The following is a 17,704-nucleotide window of genomic DNA, read 5'->3' on the forward strand; positions in this document are numbered from 1 at the left end:
ATACACACCTGGAGTGTTTAATTTTGTAACAACCTTATTTTAAACACTAAAGAAAAATGGAATAGAAGCCTGTGTATATTTTCTCTACTGGCTCTTTACAGGATATCTATTCTCATCAACTTATAATTTAGGAATCCAGCCCACTACAGCCTGTGCTGACAATGAAACTGTAGGTAGAAGTCATTTTCAGATTAAGTACAACAATTTTCACATTAGAATCAGTAGAGTTATAATTTTTCCAATCATAGGAGACCCCATGAAATTCACCAAAATTATAACTTTCTTTTCCTTTGGCTAATATTTACATTTCCACACATTTGCAAAGTAGCTGCATATTCCGGTTTTTTTAGATGTACATTCTATATCTGGCTTCGTAATTATCTGACAGCTGCTTCATCTTTATCAACATAACCAGCTTGTCCCAAACCCGTAAGACTTACTTTATTTTAAACACAACAAAAATCCAATCATAGCCTTTTAGTTAAAAAGAAAATGGTATTTTAGGTGACATCCTTCTTTTGTGTAAAAAACAAAAAAAATATGTTAAGAGGCAGTCATGTAACTTATATTGCAAAAGATTTTTTGGGTAGTTAGGGCAAAAAACAAACCTGTGATTGATTTCATTGCATTTTGGGACAGTAAAAAAAATCACCCTAAAATTTTTGGATTTCCCATTCATTTTTTCCCCTTTAAATCTATACCGTTAAGAGAATTTCATCCTGGGATTAGAGCCCAGACACAAAAATCAAACAGAAATAAGGATACCATTAAACCACACTGTCCCTTCCCGAAGGAAGAAGAAAAGCTACATCACCCACGGAGGCTCAGTCCCTTTAGCTCTGAGGCCGACCACAAGGATTAGAGCTTTTCTGATGGAATCAAATCTCAAGGATCTATTCATTCACAGGGCTTGGTAGATATGAAGGGCAATCGTCAATGTTTACAATGAAACAAGCTTATTTTAGAAACCCAAAAACCATCATTAGAGGCTGAAGTTTTAATTTGCCCAACTAGTTGACCAAGTTTATTAGTTTTAAGCTGCTCATAAGGAAGACCAATTTCTGGAAAGTTTAGTGAAACACACAAATACTTACCTTCTTCACACACTTCTCCGATTTCTATAAATGAAAAAGACATGAGGGGGAAATCATACTGCCTTTATTCGGGTTGACAGACAACCTACAGAAAAGCGATGGCGACTGCTCTGCTGTGTGTGCACCGACAAGACCCCTGCACCCCCACCCCGCCAGGCTGCCCGGGCAGGGGACGAGCCCGCTGCAGAGCCCGGGCGGGCAGCAGCTGCAGGAGGCTCCTTCTGGAAGGCTCACACATCTGAGGTTATTCACACGAGGCCCCACCCTTTCTTGCACTAATCGGGTCAAGTTCAACCCCAATAGCACTTTCTCAGTGAATTAAGAGTTCTCTTTTTCATATATACAAAAATACATCGCTTTGGAAAGCTGGAAAAGGTTTAATACATACATCACTTATTTACAAGCTGTGACTTTCACACCAATAAAAACAAACACATATTTATTCTGTCCTTGATTTTTGGTGCAACTTATACATAAACATTACATCAGTTAGTTTGTACTTTTAAAAATAATAAATCAACCATATGTACAGTTACATTTACAACCAAAAGCAAATTAATCTGTCGGTATGGTATGACTGCAATTTAGCGGACCAGCAGAGAACACTCCAGGACTTCTGTCCCTCCTACGACCCGACTAGAAACACACCGAGAGGACCCCTCCAACTGTCACTCAAATGGGAACTCCTAATTTCTAGGATTTAAGGTGCAAAAGAAAAATATTGATTATACAGTTACAATTACATGTAAAGACTCTAAGTTTGAAGGTGAGAGGAAACACAACATATTTACCCTCACATATATAATTAAAATAAATATATATTTAATTTCAAGTGCATATGATATTCAATCAACATCATGAGGGAAAAAGGGTCCCAGAAACATTTCTCCCTAAACTGTTTCAATACCGAGCTCTTTGTTCCCTAGGCCCTGCTCTGGTCTTCTCAAAGTACCTTTCAGACGGCTCCAGCTAATGGGTGCTCTGGGTCGGCCCAGTTCGACATCCCAAGGCACAGAAGGGGTTGTTCCCTCCCCACCCCAACCCTTAGTCCCACCTACCTGCCCTAAAAGGGGGTTTTTCTAGAAAAGCACAATTAGATGAGCTGAGGTAAAGGACTGTGTTACCCCTTAGGAGACTGACAAATCCACGTGGTCCAGAGACCAGGCAGCCGTGAGACCAGAAAGGCACACGTGCATCACTACTGAGACCGAGAGGCCTGCCGAGAGTCTCCCTGGAAGACACGTGGACCTCGCGAAGAACCGGCAGACTGCAGGCTGCCCAGCGGGGAGACCCCTCTGAAGAGCTCGCATGAGCGGGGAGTGAGGGTAAGGAAGCGGGCTCAGGGCCAGCACTGGAGGACACCAGCACAGGGGCAGGGAGGTGAGAAAGTGGTAAGTAACCTTACACCACTGACAACACAAACTAAAAGTTGGACTCTGTGGCCAGCTGTACATGGAGCCCGTCTGATGCTTCGATGGCCAGGCAGAGTCTCCAGGTGTGGTTAGAGCTAGAACATTACCATGGAGAACAATCGAGTCAGGATCCCTTCGAGTGCATTCACACCAGGTCTGGGCATGTTCACCGAGGCCTGGTCATGTGACGCTGACTTCAAGAACATGGTCGTCTTTGCTGGGGATGACCAGGATCTGCATGCCTGTGCTGGAGTTGAAGACCTGGCCGGACGGCAGCGCCTGCAGCCGGGGCATAGGCAAGCCTTTGTGCTCGCTGCTGGCGGCCGAGTGCACGCTGCCCCTGCTCTTGACGCTGCTGCTGTCCAGCTGGTCGTCCACATGCTTGTCCACCGACAGGCTGTCATTTTCTATCCAGCTATCTGCAAAAACACAGGAGGTGAGTTACAGGCCTCGAAGCCACGGACCCTGACCCACCCTGGGGAGTAGCAAGCCACCCTTAGTGCAGCGGCAGGTGGACTGAGGCAACCCCTCACAGGAAACCTAGAGTGAGGGCCCTCAAAGGACTGAGCTCCAGAGCAGATTCCTGTGGCTTGCAGCCCAGACTTGGAGAACATGCTGTGAACAGCAAACCTGCTCCTGCACCACGGAGTCCTTACCAGCATCCAGCTGTGAGGAGTGTGCAGAGTGATGCGGGAGGTACTTGAACAGCCTGACGTCGGGAAGGGGCAGGTAACCCGCAAACAGGGGCATCACCTCCATGTGGACTCTGTGCGTGGCCTGAGGGACCACAGGCATGGAGATGACTCCGGAACTTTTCCCACACACTGCCCAATTGCTACTGTTGTCGACCACTGAAACCAAGAGGGAAATGCTCCATTACCCAGAAAAGGGCACGCACGTTCAGACCAAAAAAAAACATCAACAGTCTCACAGTTGGTACAAAACCCCAAACTGAGACACAGGTCTCTGTCTCCGCATCTTGTGACCACACATTCCAGTCAGACACAAATGGTGGAGTGGAGTAGCCAAGACACATGGCGATGCCCGGAGAAATCACTCTTCTCATCAGTGAACGATCAAGGATTCAATTCTGACTGAAGTCACTTTGCAACAACCTATATGTGTGGTTCTTCCAGAGCATGGCTGTCTGGCTGCTACATGAGGAATGGGAGCGGGACCAGGAGGGGCATCTTCTAAGTGGCGGCATCTTCTAAGTGCTGACATCAGAGCATAGGGTCTGTCTGAATCCCAACTGCCACTAAGAGTCTAAATACACAGTGTTATTAGTAACACTAATTATAACACAACTGTGTGTAGTCCAGTGGAATTCAAACACCTAACTGACTGGTCACTTCAAAGTACATCGGATAGTGTTCTTGTCCTCAAGAAGCAGAAGACCTTGCAAAGGGGTCACAGCAACTGGATCATGGGGACATAAGGCAAGAGCCCAGGAGCATGTGACCACAAGTTCCACGAGCAGCAAAGAAGGCATTGCAGAGGTGAGTTTCCTGCAGGTGGGCGCACCTCCCAGGATGAGTGGTGAAGGGCATACAGAGGTGTGCAAGGGACAGACAGGTGGGCAAGGGACATCGAGGAGGGACACACTGGAGCAGCAGTTCCTACAGTGGGGTCCTCAGGGTAGACCAAAGCCATTTTCATACTCCAGTTTAAGTACACATCTTTTTTAACTTTGGGAAATGATTACAGGCTCGTAAGAAGTTGCGAACAGCAGAGAGAAGCCCGTGCACCATCACCCGCCTCCCCAGCCTCGCCGTCTCCAGCGATGTGGGACACGGGCGTCGCACAGAGCAGGGTGCTGGACTGCCGAGCTCGCCACGAGTTCGCCAGCTGTGGCCACTCAGTCTTGGGTTTTTGCAGATGTTTTCTTGAAAAATGAGCCTGTGACTTCAAAGAAGGGGCCAATGACACAATCTGAAACGCTCATTACAAATCAGAATTTTGGAAAATTTGCACTTGCCATCGTGAACTTGACTGTGTCCCTGTAATCAGACCATCCTGATGAATTCGGTGTGAGTTTGGAATAATGTGAGTCTGTGACAGTACGTGATGAGAGTCACCAGCCCTGAGAGGATCTGCATGATTCAGATGCCGCAGGACCAACACATGGATGGGTAAAGCCTTTCAAAATGCGGGGCAGACAGAAGGGTTCCAGGAAACCCGGTATGGAAGGCCCATTCACGTGAGCTCGGATTCTGCACAGGGTCTGGACTGTAAAACTGCCACCTGTTGAGCTTTGGTGTGGCATCAGAGAAGGCCATCTATTACAGGAAGGCTGTTAAAATATTCCTCCCATTTCCCACTGTAAGTGCGAGAGACTGGAGCTTCTTCATGTACGTCACCAATACTATTATATCACTGTGGACTGAATGCAGCAGGCAGGAAAACTCGAGTTAATGTCATTCTCCTCGCTACTTTTTGTTGTTGTTGTTTTGGAAAACAGTTCTTTTATCTTTAAGTAAGTAAATAAATGTTTGGCTTCTCTACCTTTTCCCCCACCTCGATCGTTCTCTAGAGAATAAAGGGTCTTGAACCTCCAAACTGAGTCCTGCTACTGAAGGAGCCAGGCCCTGGGGAGGAGGGCTGCCAAGGGGTGTCCGAGCGATCAGTGATGAGGGGGCCTGGGTGCGTCCGGGTCCCTGTGGCGGTCACAGCAGGGAGGGGGAAGCATGAAAGGGGGCTGGAGGGAAAGGGGCGGGAGCCATGATCAGAGAACACCTGACCGGCTACGCGGAGTTGGGACTGTACTTCAGGGGTGAACAGAAGACCGAGTCGTGGGAGAAAGGGAAGGGCAGCCCCACGTGTCAGCTGTGCTTAGTCCTGAACCCAACAACTGCTTGATAAAACCTGTTAGAAGAACGACTCCATAACAACCAAGTTCAACTTCCTGTGAGCCTAGGACCACATTAGAGAATGAAACATCCAATGAGACCTTTTAATTCTAAAACGTTCTCGCTTTGGACAAAGAACACTACACTTTGTGAGAGAGTGGACACAGTCACTTGGAGCACTGGATTAGCACAACAGGGAAAAAGAGGCCTCAAACCTACCTTCATACATGAGCTTGGTGGAAAAATGTTCCTCGGATTCTGTCAGAGCTTCGTCCCTGTCTACCTCCAGGAGGTCCGAGAGGCGCGTGATGGACACCTCCAGGGCGCACAGTGAGCCTGTCCTACAGAGCTCGGCCCCCGCAGGGGGCAGGATCTCAGCTCTCACGTCGTACAGCGTCTGGACAGGAGAGGGGAGAGGAGGACAGAGGAGATGCATCACACTGGAGACAGATCTGAAAACGCAGGCCCTGCGACAGGCAAGGTGCTGCCCACAGACTTGGAAGTGAATGGAGGAGACGTCTGCTCAGTTGCTGTGCCTGGTGCCAGCAGGTGGCCAGCAAAGCAGCCGTGGCCTCCTCTGCACAAGGCGGTGGCCCGGCGGTCCTGCCTCAGTGAGTACTGAGCGTTTCAGAGCACGCACAGCAGTGCAGCGCTCTCTGCATGCCAGTTCCCCAAACCCCAGACCACCACCGCGGCGCTCACTCGCTTCCTCGGCTATCCATCTACACTGACGTATTCACCTAGCGTGTTTTAGGCAAATTCCAGACAACACGTCATCTCACCGTGTACACTTCAGTGTGTACAACTAAAAACATGGGTCTTTTCTCACCAAAACATGATGCTATTAGCGCAACTGACAAAATTAGTGTTCGTTCTCCAGTGTCATCCAATATCAAGTCATAATGAACTTCCTCTTCAATGCTTCCTTCTCCATGACACGTTTACCTGGTATTCGTGCCTACTCACACCCACCCAACACCTGCCTGCTGCCCAGGACGAAGACCCAAAGCCTGCGCAGGACTAATGCACACCTGCCGCACGCCATCGCTGCCACCGCCACTTGGGGGAAGGTAAGCCTCCTTCCTTTCATGATACTGTCGATACTGTCAAGAGTGTAGCTTAGCTACGCCGTGGTACTGCTGCCTCCCCTTTCATTTTGTTTGGCCCAGAGCCTGGCAAAGACCCTAAACGGACCCTGGCCCCTCCTGCCCTGGATTAATGATTTTCAAGCTTTTCCATCTCATAGCACGCAAAAACTAATTATGCTCTTTGGGCGGGAACTGACCAATCCAGCCCCAGCCCAGGAACCTCCAAGCACTCCACCCACAGACCCGCAGAAGGGAGTGCAGAGCCCCCCCCCCCCGCCCCCGCCCTAATAAACTTCTCTGTTTCCATCCCCGTGTGGTCTGCTGTGGAACCGCAGCTCACCACCCAGTGACCTGCACTCCACTTACTGACTGTTAATTTATGTAACGGGCACACATAGTAATTACAGTATAATTTGATTTCAAGTGTTCCGTTGGTATTGTAAAATGTTCAAAGAAAAAAGACTTCAGAATTTTAGAAAGGCTGCTGCCGAGGTACCACATTTTCCTGGGAGCTAACGAAGCCAAGCGGTAACCCCTGATGGGCCTCGAGTGGTGATCTGCCCATCCAACACCCAGCCACGCCCCTCTGGGGGCGAGGCTTCTACTGATTGGAGGGCGCTCCGACTGGACACGAGACGCCTGCACGTGCAGGTGCAAAGGGACAGGTAACGGCTGCACCGCTGCCAGCACGCCCCCATAACCAAATGTACCCTTTCAACGGTGAACCTCCTGGTATATAAGTCATGTCCCAATAAGGCTTTTTAAAAAGTGGTATCCACATATCTGGTCCTCAGAACATTTCTTTTGTTCTCCTGGAAAGAACAACCCACAAGACATTTTTCTCTGGCCTTTTACTCAGCTTGCACAGCTCTAAAGAAAAATTTTTCTATGCTCTGCATTAGAAGAGGGAGCAAAAAAGATAGAAGTACCAGTGAAAACAGCTAACTAGTCAATAATCATCTGCAGCAAGCAAAGCAGATGACATTTCTGCAGAGATTACTATGTGACATTTGATGTTCGGTTGCTATTAACGCATCAAAAAGGTACCTGTTTGCACAACACTGCAAAACAATAGTTATGCCCATGGTCATGTTTAACACTGAAGCTAAAACGGACAGTGAAATAAAACAGAAGGAATGAAACAAACAGTCTTTTGATTGAAGGGATGTACTGAAAAGACTCTCAAACACAAAGGTCTCTCAAAGTGCTGTTTGACAGTTTCAGCAGTAAAGAGGAGAAAAGGAGACACCACAAAATTGTGAATAGCTGACCCTTAAAAAATACGGGTTTCAACTGTGCAATCCACTTACACATGGATTTTCCCCCATAAATGCTGTAAATGTATTTTCTCCTCTTTATGATTTTCTTAATAACATTTCTTTTCTCTGGCTTACTTTATTGGAAAAATACAATATATTGTATAACACACACATAACATACAAAACTTGTGTTAATAGTCTGTGTATGTTGTCAGTAAGGCAGTCAATGGTGGGCTACTGATAGTTAAGTTTTGGAGGAATCAAAAGTTGTATACGGATTTTCAACTGCATGGGAGTGGGTACCCCTCCCTCCCCCAAGTTGCTCAGGGTCAACTGTGTTTTCACTTCCTTTACCTGAAACAAAACCCAACAATCTCACTGAAGAGACAGAAAACAACTACCTGCTCACCTAGCTCAAGGCTTCTTTTGGCTCCATGCACAGACTCTACAGAAACCTTCCCAATATTAAGTGAACTTCTACAATATTTTGTTCTTTTAGAAAACTCAATAGGTCTTTATAACTCAGTCTCTCCCACCCCCACGTAACAGTTAATGATCAAGCTGCAAGGACTCTAAGAAACAGTTCCAGAACATTACTGTGTCAGCTAAGGAACCGAAGGGAGATGCAATAAGAAGTCTTTGGTCTTTTTGTTTAAAAAAAAGTTTTTTTAATCCTCACCTGAGGATATGTTTACCAATTTCAGAAAAAGAGAGGAAGCTGGGGAGAGACAGAGAGAGAGAGAAAAAGAGAGAGACAGAGAGAGATCAATGTGAGAAAGAAACATCAATCAGCTGCCTTCCATAAATGCCCTGACCAGGGATTGAACCCACAACTCAGGCATGTGCCCTGACTGGGAATCAAACCCACAATCCTTTGGTGTATAGGACGATGCTCCAACCAACTAAAGCACCCGTCGAGGGCAAAAAGTCTTTGGTCTTTATGGTTATAAACACTCATCTTAGAGGTGCCAAAAATAGCACATGGGCATGAACATGTCTCCTGAAAAGGACCTGGGTTCAAATACTGTCAGTCAGTGATTTAACTACTCCAACTGTTAACTGTTTTCCTTGATTCATTGCTTCATTATTTTGAAAGATTCTGTCTGATTTTTTAGATTATGAAGAATATGATGTCGCCTTTCACTTTCCCACCCTGCACTCCCCACCCCCAAAATAATATAATACATACAAAGAAGTTTTCCACTTGGAATTCGTAAGTATAGGGTTTTAAGGAGACAGTCAGCCGTTCTTGAGAGGCGGGGCGGAATCCCACGGAGAATCGAGCGTGCAGCGAAGGGGGTGGCTCTCGTGTCCACGTCAGCTCCCAGACAAAGAACACCGACTGCTGGCTGCAGATGTGCTGCAAGAGAGCGGGGGTCAGTGCACAGGGACAACCCCACTCCATCAAAGGTGCACTTCCTCCGAAGGGACGTAGGTGAGATGTAGCAGCAGCAACCCCACAGGGCCCCAGACCTGACGGCCCAGCGTGCGCTGCCCTGCGCCCACCGGGGTCCCTGCCCCTCCTGCCTGCCCTGGCCCCTGGAGCAGTCTGCACAAGGTTGGTAAAAAAAGGCTTTACTTTTTAAAGATTCCATGTGCTTCAAGGACACTTACAAGTAGAGAGTACCCCATACATTTCCAAAATGGGAAATGCACCAACCAACTAGAAAGGACACCTACATCCATGCCAATCGCTTCGTCTTTAACACTGAGTGACACGAGGAACTGGAGCACGCGCGCGTGTGTGCAGCGTTCACCCCTGCAGCACAGCCAGTCGGGGGTGGGATTTGAAATGTGCCAAATGTGTTTTGGGGAAAACTTTTGAAAGTGCTGAAGATCAGACATCCCTTAAGAAAACTCTTGCTTCTGAACACTCAGCATTTACAGTCTAAAAACACATGTGACATGCAAACAGGAAAGGCAAGGTCAGGATGCCGCCAGGCGATGTGAACATGAACATGAGCCCCTGACACTGACACCTCCAACTCCTCCCTGGGGCACGGGCAGGCGTCTGAGGGCAGGCGTCTGAGGGCAGGCGGGACAGCACAGCCACCGTTCCCTGTCCACAGGAGACTCAGAATAAGCTTGTGGTTACACAAATCTGTGTGCAGGGTGGGACGAGTGTCAGAATTCATCCTCCTGATGACACAACATCACTCCATTTCCTAAACTCTCCCTGCACTGCTCAGCCCACAGCGTGGGAGGCGCTGCCACCGCGGCCCAAAGCTGTGCTTCCAAGCTGTCTCACATGCGCCAGCCAGCATGCCATTCTCCCTCCGGAAAGGAGGCTCCAAAGCACACAATCAACGTTCCAGGCGGCTCGGCCATTACACACTCGCTGTCCTGTGTCCTGCCGAGTTCACGCCCAATTCCAGAGGACGCTTACCTGCTGGGACTCCAGGTTCAGCGGCAGCAGCTGCAGGTCAGCGCTCCCCCCGAGGTCTACCAGGGCGCTATCTGACAGGTGGAAGTCAAGTTCCGACAAATTCTGGATACAAACTTGAATGTATTTCCTAAAGCAGAAAAACAAAAAACATGACTTTGACACCTAAGAACTTTATGAAATACATGTTGGCTTTGTCAAGAACCTATGGGGCATCAGAAAAGTCACATGGTAAAATAACTAAGAACCAGCTGTCACACATATTCCTACTTTTTATTTCACACGTAGAAGAGTCTGCGGACACCAATCTTTCTGAGGAGCCAGTTCTGAGGAAAACAGACCAGAGCGCACTCTGATGCCGACACAGCGTTCTGACACACGACTGTGACTGAGTCCTCTGAACGTGGAACCACCAACCTCGACGAGTGACGCAGGCACGAGCAGGGGCCACGGGACCTCTTCCTCACTGGGGAACCAAGCACAGGGCTCGCTTTGTGTCTGTCACATGTGAGCAGCTGTGGAAAGCCGATCGATCTTAGAGCAACTCAGGCTCTGTTTATTACTTATGGGTGTTTTTAACCATTAATACCTACAGTTCCCTCACTGCAGTTTAAAGGGAAAATGCTGCTAGAATAATGTTCCACTCTAAACAGGGTTCTGACATTTTTGTTTCCAAATCACCCAAATAACCAGTGGATGAAGCAGAAGGGGACGTCACAGTGAGAGGCCAGGCTCACCCAAGCCCGGTGGTCGACGTGAGCATCGCCACCTCCGGGCGATGAGATCTCGTGTCTCTGAACACACTGACACATGAAGCATAGGGCCGCACCTCCAAGACCCCAGCCTCTCCAAAGGCTGGCTCCAAATCTCATCAAGCCTCTAGGGCAGTGGCTCTCCACCGGCAGCAATTTCCCCTCTACCCATGCCAGGGGACATCAGGCAATGTCAGGGGACATTTCTGCTTGTCGTACTACAGTTGGGCAGGATGGGAAGTGCCACAGGCGTGAAGCGGGTGAGCTGCTAACACCCTACAGTGCGAGGGCAGCACCCACAGCAGAGGGTCATCTGACGCACAGTGTCAGCAGTGCTGCAGTTGGAAAGGCCTGCTCCAGAGCTGACCCGCGGTTCACGGCGGGGCTAGTTTAACGAACCCGAGGGTTCGGGCCTGGCACACGCAGAATGGCATACTCCTGGAAGACGACTGACCCAGGGAGGAAAAGGCATCCGGTAATCACATGGGACAATCACACGGGGCTTGCTTGGGGCCCGCGTTCCACAAACCAACACTGCAGAGTCCCTGCTGAGACAGGCGGGGAGATCTGAGCATAGACTGGGTGCTATAGGGGACAATGGCATCACGGTCATGTAAGACAACATGCTCAAAGTCACCAAGGTCAAGCTCTGAACAGCAAGGGGTTCTGTGTCAAAGAGCCTGGGACAGGAGCAAGGCCTCCCTTACCGTGTCCCCGATGACAGCAGAGCATGTGTGGTCCTGAAGGGCATGCAGAACGTCAGCGCGATGACGGTGGAGTAGATGGACCACGGGCACTCGATGGACACCTGAGGAGACATAGAGGGACGCCCATTCAGACTGCTCACCAGCAGCTCGGCCACCACCACTGCCCACCCACGTCTGCGGTGGCGGCCAATGTGCCGCACACCTGATGGCGTTCCGATTCGTGTTTGGAAGAAAACCCCATCAAACACATGCAGAGACACAGGAGAGACACAAAGCTGTACACGCAGTCGAGAAAAATGGGCATGGAACTGGCAGAATGTCCAGAAGTCACCAGACTGGTCTTGATGGCTGCGGAGCAGAGGCCACGGCGGGCAGCACAAACCCCACCTCACTGTCCTCGCACACGTGGCCACCGTGCCAAACGTAATTTCTACAGCACAGGAGGCTTTGACAAAGTGCTTTTAATCACTATGTCCAGATGACCCTGGTCAGTCATTACCTAAACGAAAGTAAGTGAATGATGCAAATATTTAACCCACACGTGCTGAATGACTAACTGAAAACCCATCAACTTGGGGGCACAGTGCGGACCAAGTTATTAATTCTTCTAAGGGAAGAATCCAGGCCTCAAGCTTTGATTCATACAAACAAAATACTGAGAACGGAAAACTCTATAATTCAGCATGACTCTAGGAGCTTACTGAATTAAAAATCATCTTTGTCTCCTGAACTCTAAATCAAGTGAGGGGAAAAATTTCAAGGACTGAAAAATAAAAACATTTTTCCAAAGGCACTGACTGGTCCGATATTCTATACCATAATCTCTGAAATTACTGTGTTTCTTAACCTTTGGGACATACACTAAAAAAAAATTAGTCATTTAAACTAAAACAAAAAGCAAAAACAGTTCACCCATTTATCCCACCAGCAACCACCAATCTTCTCTGTATCTTATGAGGTCAATTTTGTTTTGTTTTTGATTCCATATTTAAGAGATGATACAGTATTTGCCTTTCTCTCTGACTCATTTTACTTAGCCTAAGACCCTCGAGGTCCATCCATGTTGTTGCAAATAGCAGGATTTCACCCCTTTTTTGGGGCTGAACGACATTCCACTGTGCATGCACGCGTGTGCCTGCACGTCACTTCTCTATCCACCCACGGCAGGTGGACACTCAGGTTACTTCCATGTCTTGCTATTGTAAATAATGCTGCAGTGGACATGGGGGTGCATACGTCTCTTTAAGTCAGTGTTGCTGTTTCCTTTAGATAAACGTCCAGAAGTGGGATTGTTAGATCACACAGCTCTAGTTTTAACTCCGTGAGAACTCCACACTGTTTCTCACAGCAGCTGCGCCAATTTGCAATCCCACCCACGGTGCACGAGTGCTCCCTGCTCTGCACATCCTCATCAACACTTGTTATTTCTGATTTTTTGATGACAGCCATTCTGACAGGTGTTAGATGGTACCTCACTGTGTTCCGATTGCATTTCCCTGGTGATTAGTGATGTTGAGCATCTTTTCATGTGTCAATTAGCCATCTGTATGTCTTTTTTGAAAAAAATATCTATTCGGATCTTCTGCCTCTTCTTTAATTGAATTGTTTGGGGTTTTTGTTTTATTTTTTTGCCATTAAGTTCTATGAGTTCGTTACATATTTTGGATTTCAGCCTCTTATCAGATTCACCGTTTGTAAATACCTTCCTCACTCAAAGGGCTGCCTGTTCATTGTGCTGATGGTTTCCTTTGCTGCGCAGAAGCTTTTTAGTTTGATGCAGTCCCACTTATTTGTAGTTTTGTTGCTTCTGCTTATGGTGTCAGATTCAAAACATCATCACCAAGGCCTATGTCAAGGAACTCACTGCCTATGTTTTCTCCTAGGCGTCTTATGGTTTCAGGTCTTACATTCAAATCTTTAATCCACTTTAAGTTATTTTTTGTGTAAGCTATAAGGTTGTGGTCCAGTTTCATTTCTTTGCGTGTGACTGTTCAGGTTTTCCCAACACCATTCATTCAAGACATATCCTTTCCTGTTGTATATTCTTGGATGCTTTGTTATAAATTAATTGACCATGTAAGTATGGATTTGCTTTTGGGCTTCCTATTCTTTCCTAATAACCCAAGTGTCTGTGTTTATGCCAATACCATGCTGTTCTAATGACTATCGGTTTGTAATGTAGTTGGAAATCAGGCAGCACAATGCCTCCAGCTTAGTTCTTTCTCAGATTTGCTTTGGTTATTCAGGGTCTTTTGTGGTTCCACACAAATTTTAGGATTGCTCTATTTCTGTAAAAAAATGCTATTGGAATTTGATAGGGATTTCACTGAATCTGTATATTGCTTTGAAATGCTTATGGGCATTTTCACATTGAATCTTCTATTCCATGAGCATGGACTATCTTCCATTTATTTGTGTCTTCTACATTTTCTATTATTATTTCTTCTAGTCTTCCATACAAAGGTCTTTCACCTCCTTATTCTTTTAATTACAATTGTAAATGGTATTGTTTTATTATTTTCTTTCTCACAGTTCATTATTATTACATAGAAATGCAACAGTTTTGTGTATCGAACTTGTATCCTGCAACTTTACTGAATTCATTTATTAGTTCCAAAAGTTCTCCGATGGAGTCTCTAGGGCTTTCTACACATAAGATCATGTCATCTGTAAATAGTTACAGTCTCCTTTCTACCTTTCGAATTTATATGCATTTAGTTTTTCTTGATTAACTGCTCTGGCTAAGATATCCAATACTATGTTCAAAAAGAGTGGTGACGTGGGCATCCTTGTCTTCCTCCTGATCTTTGAGAAGAAGCCTCAGCTTTTCAGTGCTGAGGATGATGTTAGCTGTGGGGCTGGCATACATGGCCTTTAGTACGCTGAGGCACTCTCCTTCTATACCCATGATGTTGAGAGTTTTTCTCATAAATGGACGCTAAATTTTGTCAAATGCTTTTTCTGCCTCTACTGAGATATAATTTGGTCATTTGTTTTGATAACGTTCTGAGTCACAGTGACTGATTTGCAGATCTGAACGAACTTTGCATGCCTGGAATAAATCCCTCTTGATCGTGGTGTATGATTGTTGAATCTGGTTTGTTAACAGTCTGTTGAGGAGTTTTGTACCTATGTTCAGCAGGAACATTAGCCTGTAATTTTTTTTTTCCTATGGCATCCTTTTCCTGGTTTTGGTATCTATGAGGGTAATGCTGGCCTCCTAAAATGAGTTTGGAAGTATTTCCTCCTCTTCTACTTTTTTGAAATAGTTTGGGAAGGATTGGCATTAATTCTTCTTTGATTATGTGGTAGAATTCACCAGTGACGCCATCCAGTCCTGAACTTTTGTTGGGAGATTATTGATAATGGGTTCAATCTCTGTACCAGTAATCAGTCTATTCAGATTTTCTATTGCATATGATTCAGTCTTGGAAGGTGTATATTTGAAGGAATTTATCTATTTCCTTCTTGGTTGTCAAACTTGTTGTCATGTAATTATTTGCCGTAGTCTCTTATGATCCTTTGTATTTCTGTGGTATCAGTTGTAACATTTCCTCTTTCATTTCTGGTTTTATTAAGTCTTTTCTTTTTTTCCTTGGTGAATCTAGCCAGAAGTTTATCAATTTTATCTTTTCAAAAGAACCAACTCACTCTTAATTTCATTCCTTTTTGCTATCGTCTTTTTAGTCTCTCTCATTTATTTCTGCTCTAATCTTTGTCACTCCTACTAACTTTGGGCTTTGTTTGTTCTTTTTTTTCTGGTTCTGTGAGGTGTAGAAGCAGGTTGTTTATTTGAGACTTTCCTTGTTTCTTAAGGTAAACAGTTACCACTCTGAACTCCCCTCCTGGAACTGCTTATGCTGTAGCCCGTATGTTTTGGTATGTTGCATTTCCATTTTCATTTGTCTCATGGTATTTTTTGGTTTCTCTTTCAACTTCTTTTTTTTAACCCATTGGTTGTTCGTTAGCATATCGTTTAATCTGTGCATATTTGTAAATTTTCCAGTTTTCTTCATGCACTTAATTTCCAGTTTCATACCACTGTAGCTAAAAAAAAGATGCCTGATATGATTTTAATACTCTTACATTTATTAAGACTTGTGGCCCAACGTGATCTATCTTGGAAATATACTGTGTGCACCTGACAAGAACACATATTCCTTTGCTTTTGGGTGGAATATTCTGGACACGCGTGTGAGGCTGATCTGCTCTACCATGTTGAAGAGCAGTGTTTCCTTACTGATTTTCTATCTGGATGGTCTGTCTACTGATGTAAGTGGCATATTAAAGTTCCCCCTATACTTGTATGGGTGTCTATTTCTCCCTTTAGGCCTGTTAATGTTTGCTTTATATATTTCATTATTCCTATGTTGGGTGCATAAATGTTTACAAATGTTGTATCTTCTTGTTGTATTTATCTCTTTTATCATTATGTAATGCCTATCTTTGATTCTTATTAGAGTCTTTGTTTTAGAGCCTATTTGTCTGAAATACACAGAGCTACTCAAGCTTTCTCCTTTGCATGGAACTATCCTTCCCTCCTTCACTGTCAGTGTGTGTGTGTCCTTACACCTAAAGTGGGTCTGTTAATAGCTGTGGGGATGTATAGTACAGTAAGGAAACAGAGTGGCCAAAGACTTTACATGCATGACGTGCAGACATGAACAGTGGTGTGGGGATTACCTGAGGGAGTGGGGGTGCTGGGTGAAGAGGGACAAAGGGGGAAAAACTGGGACAACTATAACAGCATAATCAATAATGTTTTTTAATTTTTTTTAAACAAAGTGAGTCCGTTGTAGGCAGCATACAGATGGTCTTGGTTTTATCCATGCAGCCACTCTGTCTTCTGCTTAGAGAATTTAGGTAATTTGCATTTAAAGCAGTTTCTGATAGGTATGTTCTTACTGCTATTTTGTAGTTTTCCAGCTGCTTGTTTTCTTTTTTCTTTCTGTTCCTCTCTTTTCCTTTCTTTTTCTCCTGCTCTCTTCCTTTGTGGTTTGATGGCTTTCTTTACTGGTATCCTTAGGTTCTTTTCTCTTTACCTTCTGCATAAGTTTCTGCTTTGTGTTTATATATAACAGCCTATTTTAAGTTGATAATTAAGTTTGACTACATTCTAAAGTTCAACATTTTTACTGTCTACTCCACTACATTTCATATTTTTATGTCAAGTTTTACATGTTTTTTATCCCCTGTATTCCTTGATTACTGTAATCATTGTTATTTTATACTACTTTTGTCTTTAACTTTCAGAGCAGCTTCCTAACAGATTATCCCACTCTCTTTTCTAATGGCTACCCGTCTGGTGAGATTTCTTCCCTCACGTGTTGTTAGTAATTAGCACTCACCCTTCTCGTCTCAACTTCATTGAATTGAATATATCTTGCAAGGCAGGTTTAGTGGTGAAAAACTTTCAGCTTTTGCTTGCAAAACTCTTTTGTCTCTCCTTCAAGTCTGAATGACTGATAAGTTTGTCAGGCAAAGTATTCACTACCGGACCTGTAATATCTTTCAGCCCTTTGAATGCACTGCAACACGCCCTCTGGCCTGCAAAGTTTCTCATGAAACAAATTTGACAGTCTGATGAGGGTTCCCTGGCCATAATGGGTTGATTTTCTCTTGCTGCTTTTAACACTCTCCCCTTGTCTTTAACCTCTGACATTTTAACTATAACGTGCCTTGATGGAACTCTTTGGACTTCCTGGATCTGGATGTCTGTTTTCCAGCTTAAGGGACTTTTCGGCCACTATTTCTTCAAATAAGATCTCCACCCCTTTCTCTCTCTCCCGCTTCTGGGGGCCCTATAATGCAAATGTTCGTCTGTTTGATGTTGGCCCCTATGCTATCTGCAGTTTCTTTTGGTCACTTTGCTGCTCCCAGTGGAAGCTGTTGGATCCCTTCTCCTGCTCCATCCGGTCTGCCGCTGAACCTCTCTGGTGGATGTTTCGGTTCGGTTATTGTACTCCACAGCTCTGTTAATGCCACTTGGTATCTTCTTGTATTTCCCACCTCTTTGCTGAAGGTCTTAACTGTGTTCATTTCATCTGTTCTGTACACCTCAGTGAGAGTCTTTCTAAACATCACTTTTTACTCTTTAGCAGGTACATTACTTGCCCTCCTTTCACAGAGGTGTTTTTCCCTGAGGTTTTCTCTTGTTTCT

General features: G+C 45.5%; 1 protein-coding gene across 3 annotated transcripts in view; it reads right to left on the reverse strand.

The window, feature by feature from the left end:
- Positions 1 to 1,143: 1,143 nt before the first annotated feature.
- Positions 1,144 to 17,704, reverse strand: part of TRAPPC10 (trafficking protein particle complex subunit 10) — an 83,452-nt gene continuing 66,891 nt past the window's right edge. For all 3 annotated transcript variants that reach the window (XM_037158146.2, XM_037158148.2, XM_037158149.2), the window contains 6 exons: positions 11,545 to 11,645; positions 10,089 to 10,215; positions 8,892 to 9,062; positions 5,575 to 5,752; positions 3,163 to 3,357; positions 1,144 to 2,925 (listed from right to left, as the gene is read on the reverse strand). In XM_037158146.2, the coding sequence (XP_037014041.2) occupies positions 2,687 to 2,925; positions 3,163 to 3,357; positions 5,575 to 5,752; positions 8,892 to 9,062; positions 10,089 to 10,215; positions 11,545 to 11,645 (1,011 nt within the window). In that variant the 3' untranslated portion in view covers positions 1,144 to 2,686. The remainder of the gene's footprint in view (positions 2,926 to 3,162; positions 3,358 to 5,574; positions 5,753 to 8,891; positions 9,063 to 10,088; positions 10,216 to 11,544; positions 11,646 to 17,704) is intronic.

Source organism: Artibeus jamaicensis, unplaced genomic scaffold (genome assembly GCF_021234435.1).
Source record: "Artibeus jamaicensis isolate MK-2021 breed Jamaican fruit bat unplaced genomic scaffold, CSHL_Jam_final scaffold_474, whole genome shotgun sequence".
NCBI classification, from domain to species: domain Eukaryota; kingdom Metazoa; phylum Chordata; class Mammalia; order Chiroptera; family Phyllostomidae; genus Artibeus; species Artibeus jamaicensis.